Source organism: Ammospiza caudacuta, chromosome 14 (assembly GCF_027887145.1).
Source record: "Ammospiza caudacuta isolate bAmmCau1 chromosome 14, bAmmCau1.pri, whole genome shotgun sequence".
Lineage (NCBI taxonomy): Eukaryota > Metazoa > Chordata > Aves > Passeriformes > Passerellidae > Ammospiza > Ammospiza caudacuta.
Genome location: NC_080606.1, coordinates 4,956,146 through 4,983,515, shown reverse-complemented (window position 1 = coordinate 4,983,515; position 27,370 = coordinate 4,956,146). Strand labels below are relative to the sequence as shown.

Sequence of the window (27,370 nt, the reverse complement as noted above, 5' to 3'; positions counted from 1 at the left end):
TCTGATGCTTCTCCCTAAAATCTGCTGTTGGCCACAGTGAGAGTCAGGGTATTAAGCTGGATGGACCCCTGCCTGACTGATATAGCTTTCCTTGGGTAGTGAGCCCAAGCAATGAGCTCACAGAAACTTCTTATAGAATCATAGAATGGTCTGGGTTAGAAGGGACCTTAAAAATCAAATGGTCTCAATTCTCCTGCCATGGGTGGGCAAGCCTTCCCCTAGATCTGGTTGCTCGGGACCAATCCAGCCTGGCCTTGAACACTTCCAGGAATGGAGCATCCACAACCTCTCTGGGCAACCTGTGCCACACCCTCACAGGGAAGAATTTCTTCTTAACATCTAGTCTGAGTCTATCCTCTTTCAATGTAAAACCATTCTCCTTTGTCCTGCTCTTGTAAAAAGTTTCTCTCAGGATTTCTTGTAAGTCCATCTTAGTGTGATAGGTGACAGGTCACCCTAGAGCCTTTTCTTCAGGCTGAACAATCCCAGTTCTCTCAGCCTTTCCTCCTGGGAGAGGTGTTCCATCCCTCTAATCAACTTGGTGGCCTCCTCTGGACTCGCTCCAGCAGCTCCATGTCCTTCCTGTCCTGGGAAGCCCAGAGCTGGAGGCAGCACTGCAGGTGGGGTCTGACCAGAGTGGGGCAGAGGGGCAGAATCCCCTCCCTTGACCTGCTGGTCCTGCTGCTTTTTGGGCAGCCCAGGACACTCTTGGCTTTCTGGGCTGAGAGTGCACATGGCTGGGTCCTGTCCAGCCTCTCATCCCCCAGCATCCCTGAGTCCTCCTCTGCAGGGCTGCTTTCCATCTGTCCATCCCCCATCCTGGATCAGTACTGGGGTTGCCCTGCCCCAGGTACAGCCTTTGTACTTGGCCTTGTTGAACCCCATGAGATTCCCAGGGGCCACTGCTGGAGCTTCTCCAGGTCCCTGTGGATGTCATCCATTCTTCAGGACTATCAACCAAACCACTCAGCTTGTATCATCTACAGACCTGCTGTGGGTGCACTTGATCTGTGTCTGTGTCACCACTCATCACTGATGTCCATTGGGACTCTGAGCCTTTGGTCACTACCATCTGGATGTGAGTGTCCAACCAGTTTCTCATACACTGAACAGTCCAGCATGCTGCTGCTGTGTAGGCCCTCCCATTGTCAGAATGAAACAGTATTTTGGTGGCAGCACCAGCCATGGAGCCATATTAGACTGGACCCATCTGTTTCTTCCAATGTCATTGCCTGTGAGTGGAAGGATAGAAGAGAAAATAATCTCTGCTCCAGAATCCCTTTCTAATGGTTGGTCCCGAGGTCCTGAAATCCCTTTTGATTGTTTTTGGACTACACTTGAGACTTCATCTCCTTCTGTGGGGGAGACCAGTAAGGTCTGAGGGCTGGACCAGGCTAGGAAGTTTCATGATTTCATGTCCTTAACCTGGGCACCAGGAATGCATCAGGCTTCCCTTAGAGAAGGGTCCATCTGGCATTTGGATAAAGGGTCCAAATCCTCTCTTCCACTTAAAAGAGAACCACCTACAACTACAACCCATCTTCCTTGTGGAACTGGTCTTGATATGAGGTGTAGGCGTTTCTGACCTTAGCTGACCTTGGCAACACATCTGCTGTTGCTCTAGTCTGTTGTACCAGGTGCTAAATACACATTTTTCTTTTCTGTTCTCTTCTAGGTTTCACAATTGGCCGTGTCTTGCATACCTTAGAAGTTCTGGACAGTCACAGCTTTGAAAGATCTGACTTCAGCAACTCTTTGGATTCCTTGTATAACAGGATATTTGGGCTGGGTCCAACCAAAGACAGTCATGAGGTGCTCTGGGACTTGGCTGCTGGGCCCTGGTCTTGGATGTGGCTGTGTTCTTGTTTATAACCACACTGTTATTGTCCTGTGTCTGCAGAGAGCTGACTAGGTAGTGGCCTTTGGCCAAGAGACATGATCTCCATTGAAAAGAATTGCATGCAGCTCTGTTAGGGAGGTACTAAAATGAGAAGGTGGGGTCTGTGCTCTAGAAAGTCCAACAAATAGATGTAAGCTTGAGAGAATTGATGAAGGAGGTCAGTCTGCATACCAGATTGGTGCTAAGGACTTGTTATGTCAGTACTAGCCTGGTCACATTTTGGGCTGGCTGCTGATTCCTGGGAGCTCCCAGTTCAGGTTCCTCTTAGCCTGGGAGCTGATGTATTTATGATGTGTAGGACCATGGTGCATCCACTACTGCAGTAGTTCCTGAAGAGGGCAGGGCTGGCTGTTCATATACTTTGTATGAGGGTGTTGAGAAGTTGTGTTTTACTCAGTGCTGTGATTAGAGAGATGATTTTCTGAAGCAGAATCAGTCTGGAGATTTTTCAGGGGCTGTGGACCTCACATTGCAGAATGCAGTCAAAACAGGAGGGCTCTAGCTTGACATGTGTCCTTCCTGTTAGGAGGAGGGGAATGTAGCAGTGTTCAGTCCCCGTTGTATGGAGAGCAGACCCACTGTTATATCTGCTCCCCTCTTCTGCTTGGCTCAGGTTCTCACTGCAGTGCTTCTGTCCCCCCAGATCTCCCCAGATGATGATGCAGTGGTGGCCTTGCTGTGTGAGTGGGCTGTCAGCTACAAACGCTCGGGGCGCCACAGGGCCATGGTCGTGGCCAAACTCCTGGAGAAGCGTCAAGCAGAGATCGAGGCTGAGGTAGGTCCTTATTCCTGGAAGGCTGGGAACAGTAAAGGAGAGCTGAAATTACCTAACTCCTGTTACACTGACAGGCAAAGGCTGATCTGCACAGTGCCTCTTGTCACTGGTGCTGCTAATTATGGCATTTGCTCCATCTGACCAATGTAGGTCATAAATGAGCCTGTGGGATGGTGCATATCCCATTTCTGGGATAGATTTGAGGACAGCTGATTGCAGTGCAAAAGCACTGTCATACTTAGAGACTGTGCAGTAGCTTACAGAAACCTGTGTGGTGGCTTGCTTATAAGAGCAAGATAGAAAAATTCTCTTCAAGGCTTCTTCTTTGAGATATGTGGATAGGAAGTTTCTCCTCTGTGTCAGCAGTTGGTACTTTTTTCTGTTTCTTCAGAGATGTGGGGACTCTGAAGTCGTGGATGAGAAGGGCTCCATCTCCTCGGGCTCTCTGTCAGCAGCCAGTGCTCCTGTCTTTCAGGATGTCCTTATGCAGTTCCTTGACACTCAAGCTCCTATGCTAAGTATGTAATAAGAAATTGTGGTCTCCCAGTTTATAGCTTTCCCTCTCTTAAAAACTTTGAATTTGTGTGAAACTCTCTTGTGTGTAGGTATGGGGTATATCTAAATTCTCTATCTGGCTTCCTTGCAATTCAGAGCTTATCTTGGTGAGGGAGGAAAAGCAACTTGCAGGGCCAGATGACAAAAAGATGGTACAGAGGCAGTTCTGTTAACAGAGCATTGGCCAAGGATAAACGAGTTTAATCAGGAATTACTTCAGGCTGAGAACTAAAGGGAGGTTTTGAACTGGTGACAAAGCTCTGGCTCTGATGGGAAGTGCTGCAAACAGGTTAAGTGGGATAGGATAACAGGTCTGAATGATGAAGGCAACTGTTGGTACACCCAGGAATAGTACTTAAGTCCAGTGGCTCTGGGCTATGACACTGGAGAGCTTTTGGCTTACTTAATTGCTAATTTTTGAAACTGGACTTTCTGCTTTTAGTCCCTGCTGTAATCTCAGAACTGTGTATCAGTCACTGTGTTGACATCTCAGGAAATGCTTTCCCTTGCCCTCCGTTAGGTGGCTGATGTTGCTTATGGTGATGCAGAATTACTCTGATAGCCCTGACTGTCTGTGTTGTCCTTTCAGCTGATCCTGGGAAGGAAAACGAGAAGGTGGAGTTCTTTAATCTGGTGCTGCTGTTCTGTGAGCTGATCCGACATGATGTCTTCTCCCACAACATCTACATGTGCACGCTCATCTCCCGGGGTGATCTCGCCATGGACTCTCATGGACCTCGCCCTCCCTCACCCTTTGATGACCCTGCTGAGGAACATGACAGGAAAGAGACAGAGGGGAGCAGTGGCATCAAGCTGGAGGTGAGAGCATGAGCACCATGGCCCTCCTGTACATCTGTGTTGTGCTTGCCTGTTTTTACCAGCTTTGCAGCCTCCTTGCTGTTGCCTGCTGGAGAGTGTACCACTGACTCCTGTTCTTCCTTCCCTCAACTTATTTCCTTAGCATTTCAATTAAAAATTATGTTCTAATTGCCTGGAAAGGACCTGCAGATTGTAGAAGGGTCGATGAGAGAATCTTTCATGGCTTGATACAGAGCAGCATATTATGAGGTGTATCAGGCTCCAGCTTGCCAGGTGCCATGGGTGTGGTGGCATACTGCTGTTACTGTCCAACATGGACATCAATGTAGTTAACAAATATTCTCTTGTTCCCTGATGCATCACTGAGATGTAAAGCTGCTCTGTCTGTTCCCAGGACACAGGTCTTTCAGAACCCATGGACATTGACCACAACCCCAGCATGCTCTTTGATGACATGGAAAAGACAGACTTTTCGGTACGTTCAGCATTTCCTGTTACTCAGTAAGTAAAGTCAGCGTGTTGTAGTGAGCCCAGGAGCAGCATCTGCCTTGCTGTTGTGTATCAGCTGGAAGTGGCTGGGTTGTAAGGCAGTTCACATTGCAAAAGGCCCATATCACCTATTTATGTAGGTTGGTGTTCATCAGGGCAGAGTGAGTCCCAGTTGTTCCTGGAGCCTCTTATGCTCTGGCTACTGCCAGCCCAGTGTTTGGGCAGGGTAGGAAGTGGGCTGCTTCAAAGTGGATGGGAAATGAATGGCCATGATGGCATCAGATCAGGAGTGTGACCAGTTGCAGAGGTTTTCTTGATCCTGGAAGAAGACACTACTCTGCTTTCATCCTACTCTGTGACCTTCATTACTACTTCAGGGTTACAGTTCTTCATATCTGTGGGTATGGTTCATGGTAGTAGAACACTTTGAAGCACTTAGCAGTAAAATTAACTCATGGTGCTTGAAAAATTCCTGAGTACCTACATCTATCCAGCCATCTCTGACCTTTCAAGGTACATGTCAGCCAGGTGTGATGTAAAGTTACATGCTTTCCCAGAATCTCACTTCTGTGGAAGGGGCTGTTCCAAAACTCTAAGCTACAAATTTATTACTCCTATTGTATTATTTCCTGTTGTGTTTAACCTAATATACAACATAGATCAGAAGCAAAAATAGGAATAGTCTCTTGGCACATTACCTTGGTTTTTGCTTTAAGAACTGGCTGGTTTTCCAGCCCTTCCTTTTCCTACTCCTTTTTAGGCCTGAGCAGAAGTGCATTCCTTCAGCAACCTTTACTGTTGCATGACCATGTTTCCTAACTACATGTTCTTGCTCTTATGTCTCCCCAGATGTTTTCTCCACCAATGCATTGTGAATCTAAAGCCAGCCCTTCCCCTGAAAAGCCAGATCCTGAAAAGGAAGGAAAGACTCTGCTGAAGGATAAGTCTGTGGAAGGAATGCTAGCATCCCTGTATGACCAGCCTCGGCACATCCAGTATGCAACACACTTCCCTATTCCTCAGGTACATGACCTGCTCCCAACTGCTGCCCTGCTGTTGTCCTTGTCATGAGGCTGCTGTCTCTCCCTGCTGTGCCTGGCTAAGGAGCAGTTCTACTTTTCTGGATGCCTCCTTGTTTACTCCAGAGAAGCTTCTGAGATGAAAGTTTTCTTTTTCTTTCAGAGATGCAGATGTGAAACAAGATTAAAGCATTCAGTCTTGTAGTTGCTAATGCAGTTGTCTCTTTTGGGTCCCCAGGAGGAGTCATGCAGTCATGAGTGTAACCAAAGGCTGGTGGTTCTTTTTGGGGTTGGAAAACAACGGGACGACGCTCGCCATACCATCAAGAAAATAACCAAAGACATTCTAAAAGTCTTAAACAGAAAGAGCACTGCAGAGACAGGTTAGTAGAGCTTGAGACACTCCTTTTTGAAGTAGGAGCATCTTTCCAGTTGGCTGATTCCCTTGTCTGGAGTCTCACAGTGAAAGGATTTTATTCAATCTGCAGTGTCTGGTAAGAGGTACTAGTGAATGAGTCTGGAATGGTGCTCTTTTTTCAAACATGCTAACCAGCAAGTAAGACAATTAGTTTCCTGCTGGTTAAATGTTTAATTAACTTGTCTTCAGAAGAGAAATGAGTCATACAATGTTCAGAGTGAGACCCTGGCCAAAACTTTGGCTTTCCGTGTTTTATTTTATTTATTCTTGCATTTGGATCCTTGTACAAGAAGCAGAAAATACTTTGCCAATGCATATTTGGCAAAGACTTCACTAAATATATCATTCTGTTACACTTCAGGCATGTGCTAAATGTGTAGGATAGGAAATTTGGATAGCTGGGTCAAAATCAACAGAAAATGTCTGATGTTCAGCAGCTGAGAAACTGGCTACAGTTTTTCTTTCTTAGTCTGATGCCTTAAAGGCAACTTAAAATGTGGTGAAAAGATGATGCTTTAAAATGTGGAGTACTCTGACAAAGAAACTTTTGTGGCTGAGCATCTCCAGTCCAGAATGCCTGTTCTCATCAGAGAATGGGTGTATTTCCAAATAAAGGCAGAAGGATACTCCAAGGAGTACTTCCATTTGGGATAAACTTGGTGTTTGCCCTACTGCCATTCTTAGGTTAGGGATTCCTTCACTTCTTTTTTTTTTTTTTTAAATTAAAGATAGTCCTTAATCAGCCTAAGGTCTAGGACTCAGGCCTTTTGCCTGTGCTTCATGACAGGGGCTGATCTTGCTGGGGAGCCGTCAGAAGCTGTTGACTGATGTTTATTCCTCTGGTGAGGAAAGCAGCCTAACACTGTTTTTGATGTTTTCAACTTTGGTAGGTGGAGAGGAAGGCCAGAAGAGGAAAAAGAGCAAGCCAGAAGCATTCCCAACAGCTGAAGATATCTTTGCAAAGTTCCAGCACCTTTCTCACTTTGATCAGCACCAAGTCACATCTCAGGTATGAAAATTTGAATACTGCTGTCCTTCTTGGGCCCTGACTAAATCTCTTTCTATTACTGAGAGCAACTTCCTGGAAGGAGATGAGCCTGCTGAGGGACTCAGTGTTGTCTTGTGTTTGCAGGTATCTCGTAATGTCTTGGAACAGATCACCAGCTTTGCTTTGGGAATGTCCTACCACCTGCCTCTGGTGCAGCATGTGCAGTTCATATTCGACTTGATGGAGTATTCACTCAATATCAGTGGTCTGATCGACTTTGCCATCCAGGTAAGGGCAGAGTGCTCAGGTGCTCCCTGGGGAGGGGTTTGTCCACCTGAGAGGCAGCAGATCTGTGCTGTGATAGTTGGCCTGCTCTGGTCATCCCTGAGGACCCTCTGACCTGTGTCATGGAGGTGGTCAGATTATATGGCCATTGTGATGCTTCTGGGCTGCAGCTGTCAGGAAAAGGTTGTCTGTGGCAGATAGTCTTGCATGTTCTATTCTGAGGATAATTCTTCCAAAGGCTTTAGGCTTGTTTCCAAAGGACTTGCATCTCTGTCCCTGGTTGCAGCAGGGCCTTGTTCTGAGTGAGAAGGGGATTGTCAGTCCCTGGCACCTTGCCTGCCTTGCTCCCCTGGAAAGATCCTTGGCACATGGCAGCTCAAGCTGCCTTTTGGATCCTGCTAAAATCCTGTTGCTGTTTCTGCAGCCTGTATCAGGTGTCTCTTGAAGCCTAGCTGATGGAATTGTGGCTGTTAGCCTGGAAAAGATCAGAGTGAAACTTAATGCAGAATAGAACTACCAAACAAGCTGCTTAAAACTGCCTGTGGCCATATCACAATTACCCTCTGATACCCAAGCCCTGACAGCCCCTTGTACTGCCTGAGACATTTTGCCAGCTGTTCTGGGGCGCATCCCTAAGCAGGTTGTGCCTGGCAGTGCCTTTCCTGGCAGATCCTATAGGTGTGGGTTTGGTGTGCCTCCTCCCTTTCTGACCATACCTTACCCCTGTGGCTGTTGAAGGGTTTTTCTGTCATTGGGTGCAGTTGCTGAATGAACTGAGCGTGGTGGAGGCAGAACTGCTGTTGAAATCCTCCGACCTTGTTGGCAGCTATACCACCAGCTTGTGCCTGTGCATCGTGGCTGTGCTGCGGCACTACCACTCCTGCCTTATCCTGAACCAGGACCAGATGGCTCAGGTCTTTGAAGGGTAAGGGCCTCTCCCCTCTCTGTGTAAGGAAGTACATGTGCTGGGGGTTCATAAGGGCCTGGACATCTATGTCCTTCCTACAAGGCAGCTATTTGGTGCCTGAGGGTTCAGCTCACTGTGTTTTGTCTCTCTGCAGTCTGTGTGGGGTGGTGAAACATGGCATGAACCGCTCGGATGGCTCCTCAGCAGAGCGCTGTATCCTGGCCTATCTCTACGACCTCTATACCTCCTGCAGTCACCTCAAAAGCAAATTTGGGGAGCTCTTTAGGTGAGTCTGATGCAGCTGAGGTGCAGTGGGTACTTCCCACTATAGCACCTTGACTTAAACTTTGCTTTTGATCTTGTTTGATGGTATTGCTCCTGAGAAATTCCTTGTTTGGAAAGGAATGGAGAACAGAGTAAAGAGCATCATTAGGTCCCTGTCTATGTCGTGGGACAACTGTCCCTTGTGGTTTGGAGCAGCAAACCCTAAAAAGTGTGTAGTGGATTTAGACCCAAAGGAGGGTGAGTGGATAAATTCACCAGAGGTTTCAAATGATTTATGAGAAACTGAGTCTCCTCCATACAGAGGAGGAGTACTGATAGAAATTTTGTAAAGTTCTAGTTGATGTGGAAAATAAACTGAATGTTCAACATGTCTTAGAATGCAAGCACGGAATGAATGGAAAATAACAAACGTATTGATCTTTATTGGTACACAGTGATCTTGAGTTTCAACATGTTCTTTCCCAGAGAGGGTTTGCCTTTGCTCACCAGAATTCAGTGGCCACGTAGCTTTTTGTGTTCCTAATTGCTTTTCTTTCCTTTTCAGTGACTTCTGCTCCAAGGTGAAGAACACAATCTATTGCAATGTTGAGCCATCTGACTCCAACATGCTGTGGGAACCAGAGTTCATGATTGACACTATTGAAAATCCATCTGCACATAACTTTACATACACTAACCTGGGCAAGAGCCTCAATGAGAACCCAGCCAATCGCTACAGCTTTGTCTGTAATGCACTGATGCACGTGTGTGTGGGACACCACGATCCTGACAGGTGAGAGGCAGAGCTTTCATGGTTCTACTGAGAAAATAAATTCTTTAGGTGGGGATAAGGAAACCAGTGGCCATATCTTGGCTGTCTTGGGGTGAAGACGGAGGAGCCAAGGCTGGGGTCCCTTAGAAAATCACTGACCTGATGGCATGCATGAGTAGCAAAGCTGACCCTCTGCTTTTTTCATTATTTATTTAACAGGGTGAACGACATTGCTATCCTGTGTGCTGAGCTAACTGGCTACTGCAAGTCTCTAAGTGCCGAGTGGCTGGGTGTGCTCAAAGCTTTGTGCTGTTCCTCCAATAATGGGACCTGTGGCTTCAATGATCTCCTCTGCAATGTTGATGCAAGTGCAAACATTCAAAAGGGGAAAAGGAATTGAAGCAGGAGTGGAGGGATCCTTTGGGAGAAGGCAAAAGTGAACAAGGGATGGAGGCTTTGTCTTCTGAGGGCAGGGAAAAGGCTTTGAATACCAGGGGCTGCTGTTGGTGTTTGTTGCAGCCTGGGCAGACCATGGACATTGACCAGGGGTTATGGGCCCTTCTGCCACCCAGCTCCTAGGAATTGCTGACAGAGGGAATGAGGTAGAGGCTGTTAGGATCACTGGCTGATCTCCTCTCTTTCAGGTCAGTGACTTATCTTTCCATGATTCCTTGGCCACCTTTGTTGCCATTCTCATTGCCCGGCAGTGCCTGCTGCTGGAGGACCTGATTCGCTGTGCTGCTATCCCCTCACTCCTCAATGCTGGTAAGTGCATCCCTGCACAAACCTGTCTGACTCTCAGTCCTGGCCCAAAGGCCTGTGCTTAATGCATACTTGGTGAACTCTGTAGTTGTGAAACATGCCTCTAATACTTCTTCTATACTTAATAACTGAATGTGGTGCTTTAGAGAAATTTGGGGCTTTTGATTTCTATCAAAAACTGGTTCTTTTTGTTTTGTAAGATTTTTCACTGCCCCGCTCTCTCGAGTTTGTGTGCGAGCTGAAGTAAACATGGGGAGCTGTTATCAGCCTCACTGTGTGACCATTGTACTCAGCTCTGAACTCCAGCAGTATGCCTCCCCCTGATAATAATGTTTTGCTTAGCATTTTGGCTAGAGCAGCCAGCCTACAGCACCTGTGCCACTGCCTTATTCTGCCACCAGCCTTCCTGTCTCTGCTCTGGGGATTGCAGCATCCAGACTCCTGACAGGGTGAAGTTGGAAGAATGGAGCAAGCGGAAAGCAGTGCATGTCACTGGGGATAATACTGAAGGATTTGCTTGCTTGCATGTTAATTGCTGCACATGCTCCATATTTGTAAATACAATAAGGCTGCTGCAGCTTCTCAGCTGTCCGCTACAGGGCAGTGCACTGTGAATAGCTTTTGGATTGAGAGTCAGCTGTCTTGGTGCTTAAGAAATCTCAGTTGTCTCTTTTCTTTACATAGCCTGCAGTGAACAGGACTCAGAACCAGGAGCACGTCTGACCTGCCGGATTTTACTCCATCTGTTTAAGACTCCACAGCTGAACCCATGCCAGCAAGATGGCAGTAAGTGAATGAACTTAAAGCCTTTCTTTATTGTGGAAGTACTAAGGCTCTTGCACTCCAAGAAGAGAGATATGAGACCTTATGGTTAGAGATCATAACCTGCTTGCTTTGAATAAAGCAGGCAAAGCCTGATGCACTTTCTTCATAGGACAAAGAACAGTGTCCTTCCATTTATTTCACTCCCTGGTAGCCAGGCATTGGGGAGAAGGTTCTTGGAGGCAGGAAACCAGCCAGTAGAGGTGGCCTTGCTGTCACTAAGCCATTAGAGTAATGATCACTTCTTCTTTTGTGTCTTGAGCTTTGTATAGCCTCTTAACTTGGTGCCAGAAGCTGCTGTTTTACAGCACTTCTTTTTTGTGTGATGATGGAAACATTCCAGGAAGCTCTGTTCTTGGCTTCTCACCAGTATCCTGATAGCTCAGATTTCTAAATCCAGCTTGTATTTTAGGTCTAGGGTACTGTTGGAGCTTGGAGTTCATGACACAGGCTCTGCACCCCATTTGAATTTCATGGTTCAGTTGTCACAATGTGATTGGCACTATGCTTCTTGAAACTTAATTAAATGGGCCCCATGTTGCAGTTAGGAAAGGAACTGGCCTCAGAATTCTCTGAGCTGGATTTTATGGTACTTGCTGGCACATAATTCAGGCAGCTCTGAGCCCGTGCCTTTCTCTGTGCTGAGTATTGCCTTTCCCCTTTGTCCTCTTTGCAGACAAACCCACTGTGGGAATCCGCTCTTCCTGTGACCGTCACTTGCTGGCAGCTTCCCAGAATCGTATTGTGGATGGAGCAGTCTTTGCAGTGCTGAAGGCTGTCTTTGTTCTGGGTGTGTACCTGTGTGAGCCTGAACCTATAACCATGTTTTTCAGGGGAGTGGGAGAAAGGCACTGTTCATGTTGGCTGTGCAGAAGGCCAGAGGAGATCTGTTCTGGTGAATGTGACATGTCTGTAGCTGTAAACATGCTTTGAGTCTGTTGGCTGCAGAGAGGTCACTGATCACAGGGAGAGTTTACAGAATGTCAGGATGTTTTTTTGAGTTAGGCTTTGTGGTTAGAGTTGTTGTGTAACACTTGTGCTTTCCTTTTAGGAGATGCAGAACTGAAAGGCTCTGGCTTTTCCCACCCGGGAGGGGTTGATGATCTCATGGATGATGAGCTGGGCACCAGGAAGGCTGGTGGTCGGGTAGTCACTGTAGAAACAGCCAGCTTGGATATTTATGCCAAGTATGTACTGAGGAGTATATGTCAACAGGTGAGTCTGTCCTATCTCTAGGTGTGTCCTTATCCCTTCTGCATACAGATATATCTCACATGCCTTTCTTCAGGTTGGGTTTGGCACGTATTTCTTTGAAAGATCAGTGAAGAACCTGCAGTGTTTCTGTCATGTGACAGTACTGAGGATTGCTCACTGTTAGCAAAGCACAGAGACAAGCAGTGCTCAGGAATTAGGTGTTGCAGTGTGCAGGGACTGCATCCCCTTTGCTTTGGCAACAGCACAGGGCTCCTGTCCAAGGAGGGGAGTGCTGGAGTGGTAAGCTGAGATGTGTGCTGAAGGCAAAGAAGATCACCACGAGAAAGACAGACAGATGGTTTATTAAAATGATAAATGGTGTCTTTCAGGATGCAGCCTGAGTGTTGTTTGCAGCTAGGCTGTTAATGGATCCCTGGGCTTTGCATTGCCCTGTTTAGTTAATTAAAACAACGACAACAAAAGCCTTTTGCTTAGCCTAATATGACAGCACCAGTATTTCTATTCCTTTGTGAAAAATTGACACTTGAGGAGCTGAAACCTGGCTAATAATGTTGCAGAGTAGAGTGGCCATGCTGTATGAAAATGGATGTTGAAAGGTATCCTTAGCCTCAGTTATAAGTTTATTCTCTCAGCAGGGAAGATGTGGTGTTACAATCTGAAACCTGTATTTTATATTACTAATATGTACACCCACCATTAGTGCTGTGTGTTGTCCTCAAGCTATTGTTTATTAATTGGCTGACTGCATAGCAATTTTAGCATCTTACCAAAAAGGAATTGGAACCACCTATTTTTAAATATAAATTCAACCTTCTTGATGTCACTGAAACCTGACTGTAGCATTTCCAGAAGCAGATATTCCCTTGCTGATCAAAGTCTATATAGGAAGGACTCAAAGCAAGTAGAGGTGTTTGTGCACAGCAGGGAGTAGCAGTGTCAGGTATCACTGCTCATACCAGTTGTTGGCAGCACTGGTTATGTGGAAGTGAACATTCCAGCAGACACCCATGAGTTACCACCAATTGGTGCCAGAGCTTCTGCAGGCTTCCTGCAGCTGTAAAGGGCTGGTAAAATGCTGTGTTTAATATTAGCACCTCGTCTGTGAGCAGTGAACTTGCGCTATCAATGCCTTAAATTGTAGGTTGTGATTTCTCTGTCTCAGGTTCAGGTGTATATTTTATAATAGACTTCATTGTGAGAGCATTAGGAAAAGGAGCAGATTATAATTAATTTAAAGGTTTTTTCATAGACTCCTAGAACTGTTTGGGTTGGAATGGACCTTAAAGATCATGAGCAGGGCCACCTTCACTATTCCAAGTTGCTCAAGGCCCTATGCAGCTTATCCTAAACACTCCCAAGGATGGGGCATCCACAGGTTCTCTGGGCAACCTGTTCAGTGCCCACCTCTCAAACCTGTCCAAGTCCCTCTGGATGTCTCCCTTCCCTTCACAATGTCTTTCGTTCATCTTTATACCAATAAAGTGGATTGGAAATGAAGTCTGAGTTCTTGTAAGAAGCTGAGCAAATGATAAAAAGAGTCTTCCCAAGGAAATGTGTATTACCTAGGCAAGAAAGAGAAGATTATTATTAAGACATTGTGATGTAGCAACACTGAAGGGGGAAATGTAATAGGCAGTGGAGAGGTCACCACATCTCATGTGCAAACTTCATCTGGAATGAAGATAATGATCTAGGCTGTGGTTTCACAAGGATTTCAAACCAGAGTTTTGACCTTTTCAGTCTTTGTACTCCAGTGCTTAGTTTGATACCCACTGCTGAAGGGTCTTTCCAACTTTCTAGGCATAGCATCAGCACCTGTGCATAATGAACTGGATCCTCATCTTTTCTTTTGTTGTCACTTCTCAGTGGAACAATGCTCTGATCAGGCTTCCTCTGCAGATGCAGAAGTGCTTATATAGCAGTCCTCTGTTGATTTTATTCAATGAATGTGCCTAATTTTAAGTATGAAAAATTTCTGCACTAACAAATGCTGCAGGTTAACTGTAAATTGAGTGAAGTACCTACCTCATGTTTGGAAACTGCTGCCCTTATTATTACTATACATTTAGAGAGCATCAACTGAAATCAAGAGGCTGACTATAATAGTTTTCTGTCTACTTTCTCATAATATGTGGCTTTATAAGGAGCTTGCAACCAGTCAGTCATTTTCCTTTGCAGAGTCTGAGAAGTAAAGTAATTGGTTTTTACTAAGTTTGGCAGTGTGTTTTCTATTACTATTTGAGAATTAAGGTGTGTGCTTTTCCCCAAGACGTGTTCTGGTTTAGTGCTAGCTGCAACCCTGACTAACCTAACTTAGGACAGCTCCAGAGCTTTGTTGTGCTGGAAATAGACCAAACAATTTTAAGTGATCCCTTCCGATCTTCTGAACCCAAGTGGCAGTGTTAAGGGAGCCAGGACATGGTAGTGACTGTATACTGTTAAATCACACCAATATTTTCTCAAAAGAAAGAGCAACTACTGTATTTCATTACTGCTGACTTGTCAAAGTTTGTTTCCTCTGTTCTGATTACTGTGCTGTGCCTGACGCCTGCTGAATCAGGATAGTACAGTTCATGAAGAGAAATGATTATCAGGCATAACTGCATAGTAATAAGGCTTTTATGATTTTGATGTGTTCCATGCATCTCTCTGAGACTGAAAGCAGGGGCGTTGGTTTGGAATCAGACATCAGTTTGACTGTGCTGACTCTGCTTTCGTCTTGCAGGAGTGGGTAGGAGAACGATGTCTGAAGTCCCTCTGTGAAGACAGCAATGACTTGCAGGATCCTGTCCTGAGCAGCACCCAGGCCCAGAGGCTGATGCAGCTGATTTGTTACCCACACCGGCTCCTGGACAATGAGGAGGGAGAAAATCCTCAGCGGCAGAGGATTAAACGCATCTTACAGGTGCAGCTGCTGGCTCAATCTGTGTCCTACTAATTGCCTCATGTAATTGCAGCCCTCTGAGGGGTCTAACACTCATTATGGTGGCACCTTGAGGGTGTGGGTTGGTATAGTCTGAACTGAGATAAGGCATTAAGTGAAGTGTGTGTGTGTATGTGTGTGTGTGTTACAGAATTTGGACCAGTGGACCATGAGGCAATCCTCGCTGGAGCTGCAGCTCATGATTAAACAGACAGCAAGCAATGTGAGTTTCTGCTCAGAGGGGATCATACAGGGGAGGATGAAGTGGCTGCTTGTGAGTTGGTGGGGAGGTGGCCTGGCAGAAGTGGGGATGGGGAGAAAGTAAACAGTGAGGGAGTCAGGCTGTGAAAGCCAAGCATGAGAAGGAAGCAATGAGTCTGAGACTCCAGGAGCAGCAGCCATGGGGAAGTTGGCAAACTGAGTTTGTACTGAGTTGAAATGTAGAAGCCATAGGTGCTCTCAGAGAAGGACTTGCCTATCTTTTTCTTCCCTACCTCCAGGAGATGAACTCCTTGTTAGAAAACATAGCCAAGGCCACCATTGAGGTATTCCAGCAGTCAGCAGAGACCAGCTCTGCTAGCTGTACTGGTAATGGAGTCAACAATATCAGTAGCTCAACAAGTGCTGCACCTGCCAGCAACAAATCCAAACCCATCCTCAGGTAGGTGTAGAGCCAGCATGCAGCTCTCTTGTAGACAAGTCTGAATCTTAAGTTGCATTGCAAACAGCTTTCCTCTCCTGTGTTGTCACAGCTCTCTGGAGAGATCAGGAGTGTGGCTGGTGGCCCCTCTGATTGCCAAGCTTCCAACATCAGTGCAGGGCCACGTGCTGAAAGCTGCTGGAGAAGAGCTGGAGAAAGGACAACATTTAGGGTCATCATCCCGCAAAGAGCGGGACCGCCAGAAGCAGAAGAGGTGAGGCCAGGGGAAAGGCAGGCAGTGTTTGCTGTGCTGGTCCCAGCCTGGCAGTATAGCTCCTTCTCTGTTCTCTCACAGTATGTCCCTCCTGAGCCAGCAGCCATTTCTGTCACTGGTGCTGACATGCTTGAAGGGTCAGGATGAGCAACGGGAAGGCCTCCTCACCTCTCTGTACAGCCAGGTCCAGCAGGTAGGGGTCTTGTTTCTCCCCTCACTTTCCTCAGGAGCTTGCCCCTCCAGCAGACAGGCTCTGGAGCATGGCCTCAGGATGCTGCTTGTCTTACCCTGTTTGATATAGGGAGCTTGAGCTGACCATTTCTGAGTCACCAGACAGTGAATGGTACAAGCTGCTCTCTCTAAGCTTCAGCATACAGCTGGTGAGGTCTGTCCTCTCTTCTGTATTTCTTAGATTGTTACAAATTGGCGAGAAGATCAGTACCAAGATGACTGCAAAGCCAAGCAGCTGATGCATGAGGCCTTGAAACTGCGGCTGAATTTGGTGAGCAGTTGCAGAAAAAGAGCTTAACCATCTGGGGTGAAGAGTTGTCTGCCTTTTCCTTTGGAACAAGCACACACTGGAGGGTCTATATATGTCCTGAGGCAAGGAAGTAGGAGAGACACTTGTGCTGCTTCTAGGTCTTGGGCCCTGAGTAGGACAGGGTGCATGAATAAACTCCCTTGCTCTGTTTCATCAGGATGAAATCCAGAGACTTGGTCTCTTTTGTAGATGTGCCTTTCCCTTTGAATGCCTTTGCAGCCCACAGAACTGCTACTTGCATCTGAGGTTTGGCTGCTGACAGCAGTCTCCCTCAGCTCTCAGTAGGAATTAAGCTCCTTTAAACCCTGGTTTAAGCTCCTTTCTCACTTCAAAATCTCAGTGTTTCTTGGTGTCCTTGTGACTAAACTTACCCTTTCTCTGCCAGGTGGGAGGAATGTTTGACACAGTCCAACGCAGCACACAGCAGACAACTGAATGGGCTGTGCTTCTCCTGGACATCATCAGCAGTGGCACTGTGGACATGCAGTCAAACAAGTAACTCACAGTCTGACTTCTGGTCTATACACTTCCCAGGGAAGGCAGTTAGCATGGCCCTGTTTCTCATGTGAGCTGGCTGTTTCTCTAGATGATCTGTCAGAAGTGACAGCTGAAAGAGACTTTGGAGTAATAGCAGGCTACAACTCAGGTCCTGATAGCTGAGTGCACTCTGCCATATTCAGAACAAACTTGGCTTTCCAGATGCAGAGAGATGCACAGGGGAGAGCTGAGTCTGCTTTTTAGAGGTGCTGAATGGATACAGAGGAGTCCAGTCTTAATCTGTGTACTGCACCTAATTCAAGTGGGAGTAAAACTCAAGTGTGGTGTATAAGGAAAAGGAAGATTAGTGTGGGAGGTTATTCTGAAGACTGACACTTCAGAATGTGGGGGAAGTCTTGACAATTTAATAGTGTTTGGTGTTGCAATGATGGCAGAAGCTGTTTATCAGTTTTTCAGGCGACTGACCTTTCTGCTCTGCCCTACAGTGAGCTCTTCACCACCGTGCTGGACATGCTGAGTGTTCTCATCAATGGCACCCTGGCTGCTGATATGTCCAGCATCTCTCAGGGCAGCATGGAGGAGAACAAGCGGGCATACATGAATCTGGTCAAGAAACTCAGGGTGAGGGGACACCAGGCCCTGTATGGGGACCAGAGTGTGCTGTGTTGTGGTTGTTCAGCTATGCAGATTTACCTGTCTCATGGACAGTGCCTGTCTTGTTTCTGCTGTTTAGATGAAGTAGTGAGGGTGACTCCTATGACTCTGTGGGCCTGAAGGGTGCAATGGTGAGAAGTAATGCAGGGATGGAGACCAAAAGCAGAAGAGGCATAGGTGGGCTTTGGATGGTTTTTCCTGAGAAATTCTTCAAGTCCTCTTTGTTCCACTTGTGCAGAAGGAGCTGGGGGACCGTCAGTCTGACAGCCTGGAGAAGGTGAGACAGCTACTGCCACTTCCCAAGCAGACCCGAGATGTCATCACCTGTGAACCTCAGGGGTCCCTCATTGACACTAAGGGCAATAAAATAGCTGGCTTTGATTCCATCTTCAAGAAGGAGGTAAGTGAAGCATTTTTGTCTGTATCACAGCTCCTGAGTGCAGGTGTCACCTTGTCCTCTGATGCCTTGAGTCTGCACAGCTTGGGAGGCATCTGTATGCAGTGCCTCATTCCCTGACGAGCCTGAAGTGGCTGGCTGCACGCAGACAAGCTGGCACATAACCATGTCCAAAAAGGGCAAAGCTGGGGTGTTAATGCTTGGTGATAGCGTACTGCTGTGACCTGAGATGTTAACTAAATTTGGGGGTTGTATTTATGGTTATATGAAGTGTAAAGAGAAACACATAATCCCTGTCACATAAGTTAATGGCAGAGCCAGTGTGCAGGAGTCTGGCAGAGATGGAATGAAGGAGACTAGACAGTTGTTGATGAAGGCTTTTAGAAATGACTGCTTTGCCACCTGGAGGAGCAGGGACCATTAGCAAGGGCTCAGACTGTTTACTGAGAGATCTGGATTACAGCCTGAAGAAAGGATACAGTTACTCATACCCTCATAGGAGCAACAACAGGGACTTGAAGGTTCTTATCTCTTTTGCTTTAAAGGGTTTGCAAGTCTCTACAAAGCAGAAGATTTCTCCTTGGGATCTTTTTGAGGGTTTGAAGCACTCGGCCCCTCTCTCCTGGGGATGGTTTGGGACAGTGCGGGTGGATCGCAAGGTGTCCAGGTTTGAGGAGCAGCAGAGGCTCCTCCTGTATCACACACACCTGAAACCCAAACCCCGCAGTTACTACCTGGAGCCTTTGCCACTGCCCCCCGAAGAGGAAGAGCCTCCTACACCTGTGGCTTTAGAGCCAGAGAAGAAAAGTGCAGAACCAGCCAAGGCTGATAAAACAAGCTCCAATCCTGCTGCCTCCACTGAGGAACGCAAGAAAAAACAGAGCAAAACCAAGAAACGCAACCAATCTGCCAGCAAAACTGAGGTAATGGAGTGTCCAGCAGCTCTGGATGTCCTATGTCCACCACTCCTAGTCACAGAACACTCCCTAGAGGCTTCCTGAGGAACCTGAGCATGGTGTTGTGGTGAAGATGTGATGTGTTTCCTCTCAGCTGGGAGTACTGGAGCTTTATCCTTCTCTCTGTAGCTTGGGGCAAGGCAAATACTTTCTTAATCCCTGATGGGAGGAAAGGAGTCTGCCCAGCTCAGATAACATCCTTGGCTTCCTCCTGTGGACTTTTCAACCTTTTAATAGTCTTCCTCCATGCATGAATCCCCAGTGCACATTGATCTTTCTTACTGCTTTGTCTTTGCAGGACTTTGTGTTGGGCCCTAGCCGAGGGGTTTCATATGGAGTTGGCATGCCTACTGATCTCTTGCATCACCAGTCAGGAAGCACCATGTCAAGGCTGGCATATGGGCAATCTCCAGTGGGTCTCTATGCCCAGAATCAGCCTCTTCCAGCAGGTAGGTGCACCAGAGAGCCAAAAATATTTCACCCCTTTGGGAACCTTTTTTGTCAGATGGTCCTATGCAGGTCCCTGCACTTTCTCCTTTTGCCTGGCATGTGTAGGTACAGTGATGAGCAGTCATTCTGGAGCTATGAGGTGCAGCAGTAGCTGTGACTGCTCTGCCTGTTTCTCTTCCTCGTGCAGGTGGCCCTCGCCTGGACACATCCTACAGACCAGTACGCATGCCACTGGGAAAACTGGTTCAGAGTCGCCCTCCCTACAGTGGTGTGCTGCCTCCAGGGATGGGCAGCATGATGGGCATTGACCCCTCCTACAAGCCAGCAGTGTACAGGCAGCAGCCTCCAGTGTCCCAAGGACAGATCCTGAGGCAGCAGCTGCAAGCAAAGTTGGTAGGTCAGAGCTGTGCTCTTGCTGTTGCTGACTCCACAGTACAGCATGGCCAAGCTGTTTGGTGCTGTCCCTTTTAGCCAGAACTGCCCAACTCTGTGTCTGCTCTAGAAATATGTTGTTTCTTGTGCCTGCTTTGTGGGCCTGTTTCACTAACAGTTGAAAGAGGTTGTCATAGAGTGGCCTCTGGGGAATGAGAGGGGCATGTTCTGCCTGGGGGTGGCAGGTTTTTTAGTGACAGAAGTCATGAGCATGTGCCTGCTGTGCAGCAATCTCATAGGTTAAGCAGTGAAACCTTTTGTCTGGTTTAGTGGGAGCTGCTGAGAAGAGAGCAGCAGTGTTCCTGCCCTTTGCAGATGTTGGAAAAAGCACTTCTCTCTTGCCTTCCAGCAGGGCCAGGGCATTATGGGCCAGCAGCCTGTGCGCCAAATGGCTCCAACCCCGTCTTATGGAGCACTGCAGCCCTCCCAGGTAAGTGGCAGTGACTGCAGGTAGGGCTGGAGTCTGGCTCCAGCACAGGGCAGCAGCTTTGTTCTTGCTGCTAAGGCCTGAAAGCTCTTGGCTCTTCTTCCTAATGAGTTTCCCTGTGACAGTATTTACAGGAGGCTGATCTCCTGTGTTCTGTATTCCTTTTCACCCCGTGACTAAAAAAGGCCTTTTTGTTTCATTCCAGGGTTACACTCCTTATGTCTCCCACATAGGCCTTCAGCAGCACCCCTCCCAGTCAGGCACAATGGTACCTCCTACCTATTCTGGTCAGCCCTATCAGAATTCCCACCCCAGCTCTAATCCTGCTCTAGTGGATCCTGTTAGACAGATGCAGCAGAGACCAAGTGGCTACGTGCACCAGCAGGCCCCTGGCTATGGACACACCTTGGGCAACACACAGAGGTACCTCCTGCCCTATGGGATGTTAATTATCTCTGTTTTGTTAAATGTTTCCCTGCTCTGCTTGCACAACTCTAACAGCAAACTGTGAAAACCCTGTTCTCCATGCTGTACTTTGCTTCCTCAGAGAAACATCTTTATCTAGCTTTCTGTCCAGGAAAGAAACAGAGAGATGGGATGAAATTTGGAAATGCTGGTTGAAGACAGGAGACTGTGTTACTAGCCAGAGAAAGATGGCATAGAAAAATATGAGGAAAAGTTACCTGGGAAAGTCATCGTTTTGGTTTTAAATCTAACCAGCATATCACCAAAGGGCTAAATCTGAGATTTTCATTTTCCTGAGCGACATAAATGCAGCAGGAAAGCCATGCAGAACAGTGGGATGATGTTACTTAGGGCTTCTAGAAAAACAGGTTGTATTAAATCCTTGAGAGGCCCTTGTGTCCCTCACCTTTCTGCAGAGACAGCATGGATTGCAGGGGGCTCTTTGGCTGTCTGTTGATGTCAGAAGTTGTGTTTGGATTAAAGAAAGCTGGCTGCCTGTGAATCCTTTACTCCATGAGCTTGTCCTTTCCTCCTGCAGGTTTCCTCATCAGTCAATACAGCAGACCCCCATGATGAGTGGGATGAACCATTTGGGTCCCCAGGGAGTCCCCTCAGGAATTCGACCCAGCCAGATCCTTCCTGACCAACAGCAGCAGCAGTACCTGAGGCAGCAGCAGCAACAACAGATGCTGAGGGTGAGTGGTTGCTGACAGGAGGAAGGCTGCTAGAGCTGGAGGAGGCTTGCTCAGTGCTGCTTACCTCTGCCCTTCTGTGTCAGGAAGGATGTCACTCTGTTGGAGGCTGTCTGTGGTAATTTGCTAGGCAGTTCTCCCTTCCTTAGAGCTGGCCACTCCTGATGGGGATTCCTGCTGCACTGCCTTGTGCCAGCCACCCAGCATGAGCTAAAAGTCTGTTCAGTCCTCTGGCCTGTGTCCCACCTCTTCCTGCTCCTGCTGAGCCAGTAGATTGTGCAGAAAGTTAGCTGTTGTACAAGTGTGGCAAGAGCTGGAAACAAAGTGAAAAGCCCCCTGTCCATGAAAGAGCAGGAAAGTTGTTCAAGATCATCTTTAGGGGCATGTCTGCATTTCTCAAGATCAAAATAAGCATTGGTTAGTTTCCATTGGCAAAAAATCTGGCATGAATCAGATCATGTACTCCATTTTTTACAGCAGATGGTGAAAAACTGATCCAAAGCCAACTGTTAGACCCAGCTCTCTAGGTTCAAAGAAGATCACAAAGCATGAGTCAACAGACATGAGTATTCCATGGATTTGCATTATGATCTTAGGAACATTAAATTCTTACATGAAATAAAGATACATTTCTAGGAATGATAGAATTATAGAAATTATAGTCAGAGAAACAGAGATAGTTTAATTGGTGAATCCAATGCCTTATGACAAGGCCTAGCAAACCTGTGGAATATGGGGAGACTTTACATGGCACAGAGTGCTGAGTCTTTTTGTTCAGAGAGTGGCCTGAGTGAGACAGTGGTTCCTGCAGAGAGCTGCAGTCAGCAGTATCTGGGAATTGCTGCCTTGCACTGGACAAGAGAACTGCCTCTGGCATGGTCAGCAGCTTTTAGTCCTTTTGATAAGTAGCACCCCCTGACTATTCACTTTGAGTTTCTTTTAGCATTCTCCATCACTCATATTTAGAAGAACATGCCTCAGACAAATTGCTAACACTTCTCCTAGCTCAGTAACTTCATGTATACCTTCAGCTTTTAGCTGACTTTGCTTGGTTGCTTAAAAAGCCCACAAAGGTGGAGTGCCCAAGCTATCCCATGACTGGGACTCCTGCTTTGTTACCTGAGGTGTGCCTGGTGCTGGAGCTGACTCCCATCATGCAGTGGCCTGTGGAAAGGATGGGTGGCCTTTTGATTTGTCTTATATAGGTTGGTAGACAGCTGCTGCATGAAGGTAGGACATGAAATTGGTATCCTGGCCAATTTAGTCAGTCATCTGCTTTCTTGTGTATCCAGGTTGCAGCATCCATGTCAGGAACCTGTGACCAAACTGATATAAGTTGGAAGGCTGTTCTAGAAACTCACTCCCTTTGAATTTGAATCCTTGATCCATTGAATTCTTGATCCAATGTGTTCGTGACTGGTTCTTGTATGAATTATTATTGTCCACTGTGTCCTGTTTACTGGCTGTTCTTTCTCACTGTTATTTGCCCAATGTACATTCCTAGGGAGCACTTGCAGCTTCCAAAGGTCAGGGTTTTCTAACCTTCTTTCATAAGACACTGTTCCTTCTCCTGATTGTGTTTTTGTTTGTTCTCTGAATCTGCTCAAGGTTTGAACCTTGTCCTTTTGAGCCAGTGGCTGGAGCTGTACCTACCATCACCACGTTGGGTTTCTTATGATAACATTAATATTTTTTTATTTCTGCTAGGAATATTTTTTTTTTTTATCTAGAGAGTTAAAAACTGCTTTGACAGATGGGAGAATTGTCTGGAAATTAGGAGAAATGAAAAACCTTGAAATTTCTGGGTATGTTCTGACTCCAACACACTGAATATTCTTCTCAGCATAACTAATTCTGTAAACATTTGGTTTTGAGGACTGAATCCAGTTTTATCCACATCCTTTTATTGAAGTGTAACACCAGCTGTCATGAGTGGCAGGGAAGGACAGCAAGATAGATTGAAGAGTTGGGGGACATGACTGAGAAGGAAAATCTGAAATAGCTGGATGTGGTGCATTGGAGAGACAAAGACGACCGGAGAGATACGTCTCCATATTTTTTATCTTAAAAATAAAGAAAAAAAACCCTTATCTCTTTTTATCTCTAGCCTGTAGGACCAGAAATGGCCTTAAAACACAACATGTGAAATTCAGGGTAGAGATTAGGGAAAACTCCAGTAGTAGGAGCTGACCTGGAGTGGATTGTGTAAGGAGATTATAGGAGCTCTGTTGCTACCTCTGAAGAGAATCTGAGAATGAGTCAGGCAAATACTCATTATTCATTATGGCTGATCTTAACCAGGAGGCAAAAGATGAAGCAGCCAGCTTTTTGAGTCCTTAGTTTTCTATTTTTGCACCTGGTTTGCTCCTAGTAATGACCAGTGGACTTGGAGTTCTCTTCCGGTCATCTGTCAATATTGTAATCTATTGTAATCTGAAACTTTGTTGCTGTCCCTTTATTTCTTGCCATTTCTCAGGCTGGGGTGGAGTCCTGGTGGAATTCGAGTAATTTAGGTACCTGTAAGGAAAATGGTGCATGAGGTGTTTCACTCCATGGAACACATGGAACATTTCCTCCTTAAGCCCTCGCTGTGCCCCGGTGCCGTGTGTGTTGCCCTGACAGTCCCTTCTCTTTTGTCTTCACAGCAGCAGCAGCAACAGCAGCAGCAACAACAACAGCAGCAGCAGCAGCAGCAGCAGCAGCAGCCCCAGGCAGCGCAGCCCCAGCCCCAGCAGCAGCCCCAGGTGTCCACAGTGCCTCAGCCCCAGGCGCAGGGCCAGCCCCCGGGGCTGGGGATGCAGGCTCTGCCCCCCCAGCAGCCCATTGTGAGTGTTCCCTGAGGCACAGGGACGGGACAGTCCACACACATCCAGCACTGCTCCACCTGCACCCCCCCTTCTCCCTCCCTGAGCTTGCCAGGGCCTGTGTGAGTGCTGAGCCTGCCAGCCAGGGGCTGTGCCTATAACTGTGTTTCTCTCTTTGCAGTTCCAGCGCCAGGGCCTTCAGCAGACACAGCAGCAGCAGCAAACAGCTGCTCTGGTTCGACAGCTTCAGCAGCAGCTTTCCAGTAAGCCTGAGTGTTCTTGATCCTGTTGCTAGTCTCCTCCCTGCTGTTTTCTATTGCAGGTACTCAAGTGTAGAGAAGCGAGGCTGAGCCAGACTGTCTGTCTGAGGACATAAATTATGCTGGCAGGGAAGTGGCATCAGGACTTAGAGCTACCAGCCCAAGGGGGCACAGCAGCAGGGAGGGCAGTGCTTGCCAGGTTGTGAACAACCTTCCAGACCTTCCTCCTGCTGCCTGCAGAGGGACAAGGGAGCTGAGCCTTTGTAGGGATTGCCACACAGCTTTCCTGAAGGGATCCAGTGTGCAGCTTTAAAATCATCTGAGGGCATTTTCTCTGCTGCAGGTGACCTCTGAGGGGCATAGGGAGGCTGTAATCCTGGAGCAGTCATTTTGTGGATGACCCAGAGACACTGTGGTCGTGTTGTGAGCCAGACAAGACTTCTTGGAGGCAGGAGGAGTGCTCTAGAAAGTGTAGCTTCACACTTGCTGTGTTTGTGGTGGTCACAGCAGGGTGATGGCATAGATGTTTTTCAGTCTGGCACTGTATTCCTATAATCTGTATTGAATTACTGGCTGGAGGATCACAATACAGAATTCAGGTTCTATGCTGTTCCCTTCTGAATTGCCTTCTGTCATTGTCTTCTGTCACCTTACTGGCTTTTCTGCTGTAAAAATGGCAGAAATGCTATGAAAATGCTCAGAAATGGACAGCACAGTTGATAGTTTTTTTGTTTTATTTTGCACTGAGAGTGAGACTGTGCCAGATCTGGTAATGTGTGGAGTGGGGGACTTGGAAACTGTGCTTATACTTGTTCCCTAATGGAAAATTCTTAGTCCTTGTGGCCAAAAACCTCCCCAAACCAGGTTTTAATGTGCTGAGCTTCCCACTAGCCTGATTCACAAATTATAAGTCTGTGCCAAAGGATCTCAGCTGGGACATTCAAATATAGGAAGACCTTGTATAAGAATCTGAATACAGCAAAAGAGCCATATTTTTGTAGCCTTTCTGTACAGCAAATGGAGCTGTTGTATCTGCACTAGACGTGTGGGTCCAATGCAGCCTTGTGTCAGCATTCAGCTTCCATGCTGCCTCCTTGGCTTTGCATCACCTCCCCCTGGAAGCCTCTGGAGTTCTCATCTGTAGTGTCAGAGATGGAATGGAAAGCAGGAGGGTAAACCAAGACCAGCCTGCACAGGAAGGGGACAAGGGTGTTCTGGACCCAGGATATGCCTTAGGAGGCTCCAGGGTATCCCTGAATGTCCAGAAGAGTTGAGAAGGAAGCAGGCCAACCAGGTTACACTCAGCTCCTTTTACTTCATTGGCTTAGGGCCACACATGCTGATGTTTATGTTCAGGAGAAAGAACAACATAATTTTATGCATCAGACAATACTCAATACTGTGAGCACTTTAAATCACAGAACAGCAGTCCCAGCAGTTTGGAAGTTCTTTACCATGTATTTTTACCATGTTTCCTGCCTTTGTGCCATCTGGAAATCCTTTGGGCCTGCATGGAGATACTGACAGGAAGCCAGGGATATTTTCTCTGAAACCTTTGGTTTCTGGAAGTGCTTTAGGATGAGTGACACTAGCTAGCTCAGCAGCAGAAATTGTCTAATTTTATAGAGCTGACTTTTTTTCAAAATCAGAAATAATGAATCCATAAACTCATCTTCCCAGCTGCTTGCCACCTTTCGGGGCTTTGTTATGATCTTCCATGAGGGATGGAGAGATTTTCCCTGGAAACTTCAGGATCAGGACTAGAATCTCTCTCTTCCTGAAAGAATGTGGGATCCTGGCTGTGCTGCTGCTCAAAGGCTCAGGCAGATCTGCAGCACAGGGAGTACCACACTGGTTAGATTTTATACTGGTTATATTTTCCTTCTCATGGCCTGTGACACTCCTCATTACTACCCTGGTGATGTGGGGAGGGGAATCTCTTTTCTGAACTAGACCTTGTGACTGTTTTAACTCTGTCTTGGCCTCAACAGATACACAGACACAGCAGAACAACAACCCATTTGGACGCTACTGACCTGTGGCACTTGAGCCTGATGCAGGAGGGAGACATCACTGTGGATGGATACAGCCTCTTCAGCCTGGCCCACTCCCTGGGGCAGCCCCCACCCTGTGTCCTTGTGTCCCCCAGTGCTGCTGCTGTCTGTCCCACAGGGAGATGCCAGGAGGAGCATTTTATTGTACAGAGAAAGTGTTTTTACTATCCAATTTCTACAAATGTTTATGGAGATCCCTTGTGGCTGATAGTCTCCCTTCCCACTTTGGTTTCAGTTTTTACTCAGTTTTTAGTATTTTTGTTAAAATAATGATTAAGACATTGTAAAATTTTGTACTTTATTTATACCAGATGAACTCCATACTGCAGACATTCTCGGATGAATACAGAGAGCTTACTTTGCAAACTGAGTGTGTATTCAGAGCCTGCCTTTCCTCCTCAGCACTCCTCCCAGTACAGCCCAGAAGCACCCTCCACACATGGGCTTCATCTCTTCCTCAATAGATCTAATGTCTGCATTTTTAGCTTTTGTGAAGGCTAAACAATTTCGTTTGGGAAGGAAAGCTCTTCCCTGTTTATTTCATAAGCTGGTGTTCACACACTTGCAAAGGTTTGTGCAAGCTTTGTAGGATTTTTATGTTGATTAAGGGCTTTGCTGGTAGGCCTGTTGCATGTTCCACCAGGACTCTGGTATAAAGCAAAGAGGGACTTCTGTTGCAGGGTAATTCTGAGCTCTAACCAGCCCAGCTTCCCTCACCACAGCACTTACAGAGATGCTCAAGCTCCTTACCTCTGCAGTCTAGGAGGAGCTGCAGACTGAGTGCACTCACAGTGCTGCTTCGTGCTTCTCACCACAGCAAGGTTTGGCTGATAAGCACCAAGGCTCCTTTGTTAGCTCCTTCCTCACAGCCAGGGTGCTTTCTCTGCATGGGAAATGTGCATTCTGAACTTGT

General features: G+C 46.9%; 1 protein-coding gene across 1 annotated transcript in view; it reads left to right on the top strand.

The window, feature by feature from the left end:
* Window positions 1–26,811, top strand: part of MED12 (mediator complex subunit 12) — a 34,921-nt gene extending 8,110 nt beyond the window's left edge. The window contains exons 10-44 of the mRNA XM_058814392.1: window positions 1,676–1,812; window positions 2,544–2,675; window positions 3,067–3,193; window positions 3,820–4,049; window positions 4,444–4,524; window positions 5,388–5,561; window positions 5,796–5,940; window positions 6,866–6,984; window positions 7,108–7,251; window positions 8,010–8,173; window positions 8,310–8,441; window positions 8,985–9,212; window positions 9,411–9,555; window positions 9,836–9,956; window positions 10,638–10,739; window positions 11,452–11,565; window positions 11,827–11,990; window positions 14,716–14,895; window positions 15,065–15,136; window positions 15,414–15,574; window positions 15,666–15,827; window positions 15,909–16,020; window positions 16,240–16,329; window positions 16,754–16,863; window positions 17,352–17,487; window positions 17,759–17,920; window positions 18,463–18,840; window positions 19,172–19,322; window positions 19,511–19,716; window positions 20,105–20,185; window positions 20,388–20,605; window positions 21,186–21,346; window positions 23,962–24,164; window positions 24,325–24,406; window positions 26,395–26,811. Of these exons, the coding sequence (XP_058670375.1) occupies window positions 1,676–1,812; window positions 2,544–2,675; window positions 3,067–3,193; window positions 3,820–4,049; window positions 4,444–4,524; window positions 5,388–5,561; window positions 5,796–5,940; window positions 6,866–6,984; window positions 7,108–7,251; window positions 8,010–8,173; window positions 8,310–8,441; window positions 8,985–9,212; window positions 9,411–9,555; window positions 9,836–9,956; window positions 10,638–10,739; window positions 11,452–11,565; window positions 11,827–11,990; window positions 14,716–14,895; window positions 15,065–15,136; window positions 15,414–15,574; window positions 15,666–15,827; window positions 15,909–16,020; window positions 16,240–16,329; window positions 16,754–16,863; window positions 17,352–17,487; window positions 17,759–17,920; window positions 18,463–18,840; window positions 19,172–19,322; window positions 19,511–19,716; window positions 20,105–20,185; window positions 20,388–20,605; window positions 21,186–21,346; window positions 23,962–24,164; window positions 24,325–24,406; window positions 26,395–26,438 (5,168 nt within the window). The 3' untranslated portion in view covers window positions 26,439–26,811. The remainder of the gene's footprint in view (window positions 1–1,675; window positions 1,813–2,543; window positions 2,676–3,066; window positions 3,194–3,819; window positions 4,050–4,443; window positions 4,525–5,387; window positions 5,562–5,795; window positions 5,941–6,865; window positions 6,985–7,107; window positions 7,252–8,009; window positions 8,174–8,309; window positions 8,442–8,984; window positions 9,213–9,410; window positions 9,556–9,835; window positions 9,957–10,637; window positions 10,740–11,451; window positions 11,566–11,826; window positions 11,991–14,715; window positions 14,896–15,064; window positions 15,137–15,413; window positions 15,575–15,665; window positions 15,828–15,908; window positions 16,021–16,239; window positions 16,330–16,753; window positions 16,864–17,351; window positions 17,488–17,758; window positions 17,921–18,462; window positions 18,841–19,171; window positions 19,323–19,510; window positions 19,717–20,104; window positions 20,186–20,387; window positions 20,606–21,185; window positions 21,347–23,961; window positions 24,165–24,324; window positions 24,407–26,394) is intronic.
* Window positions 26,812–27,370: the final 559 nt, after the last annotated feature.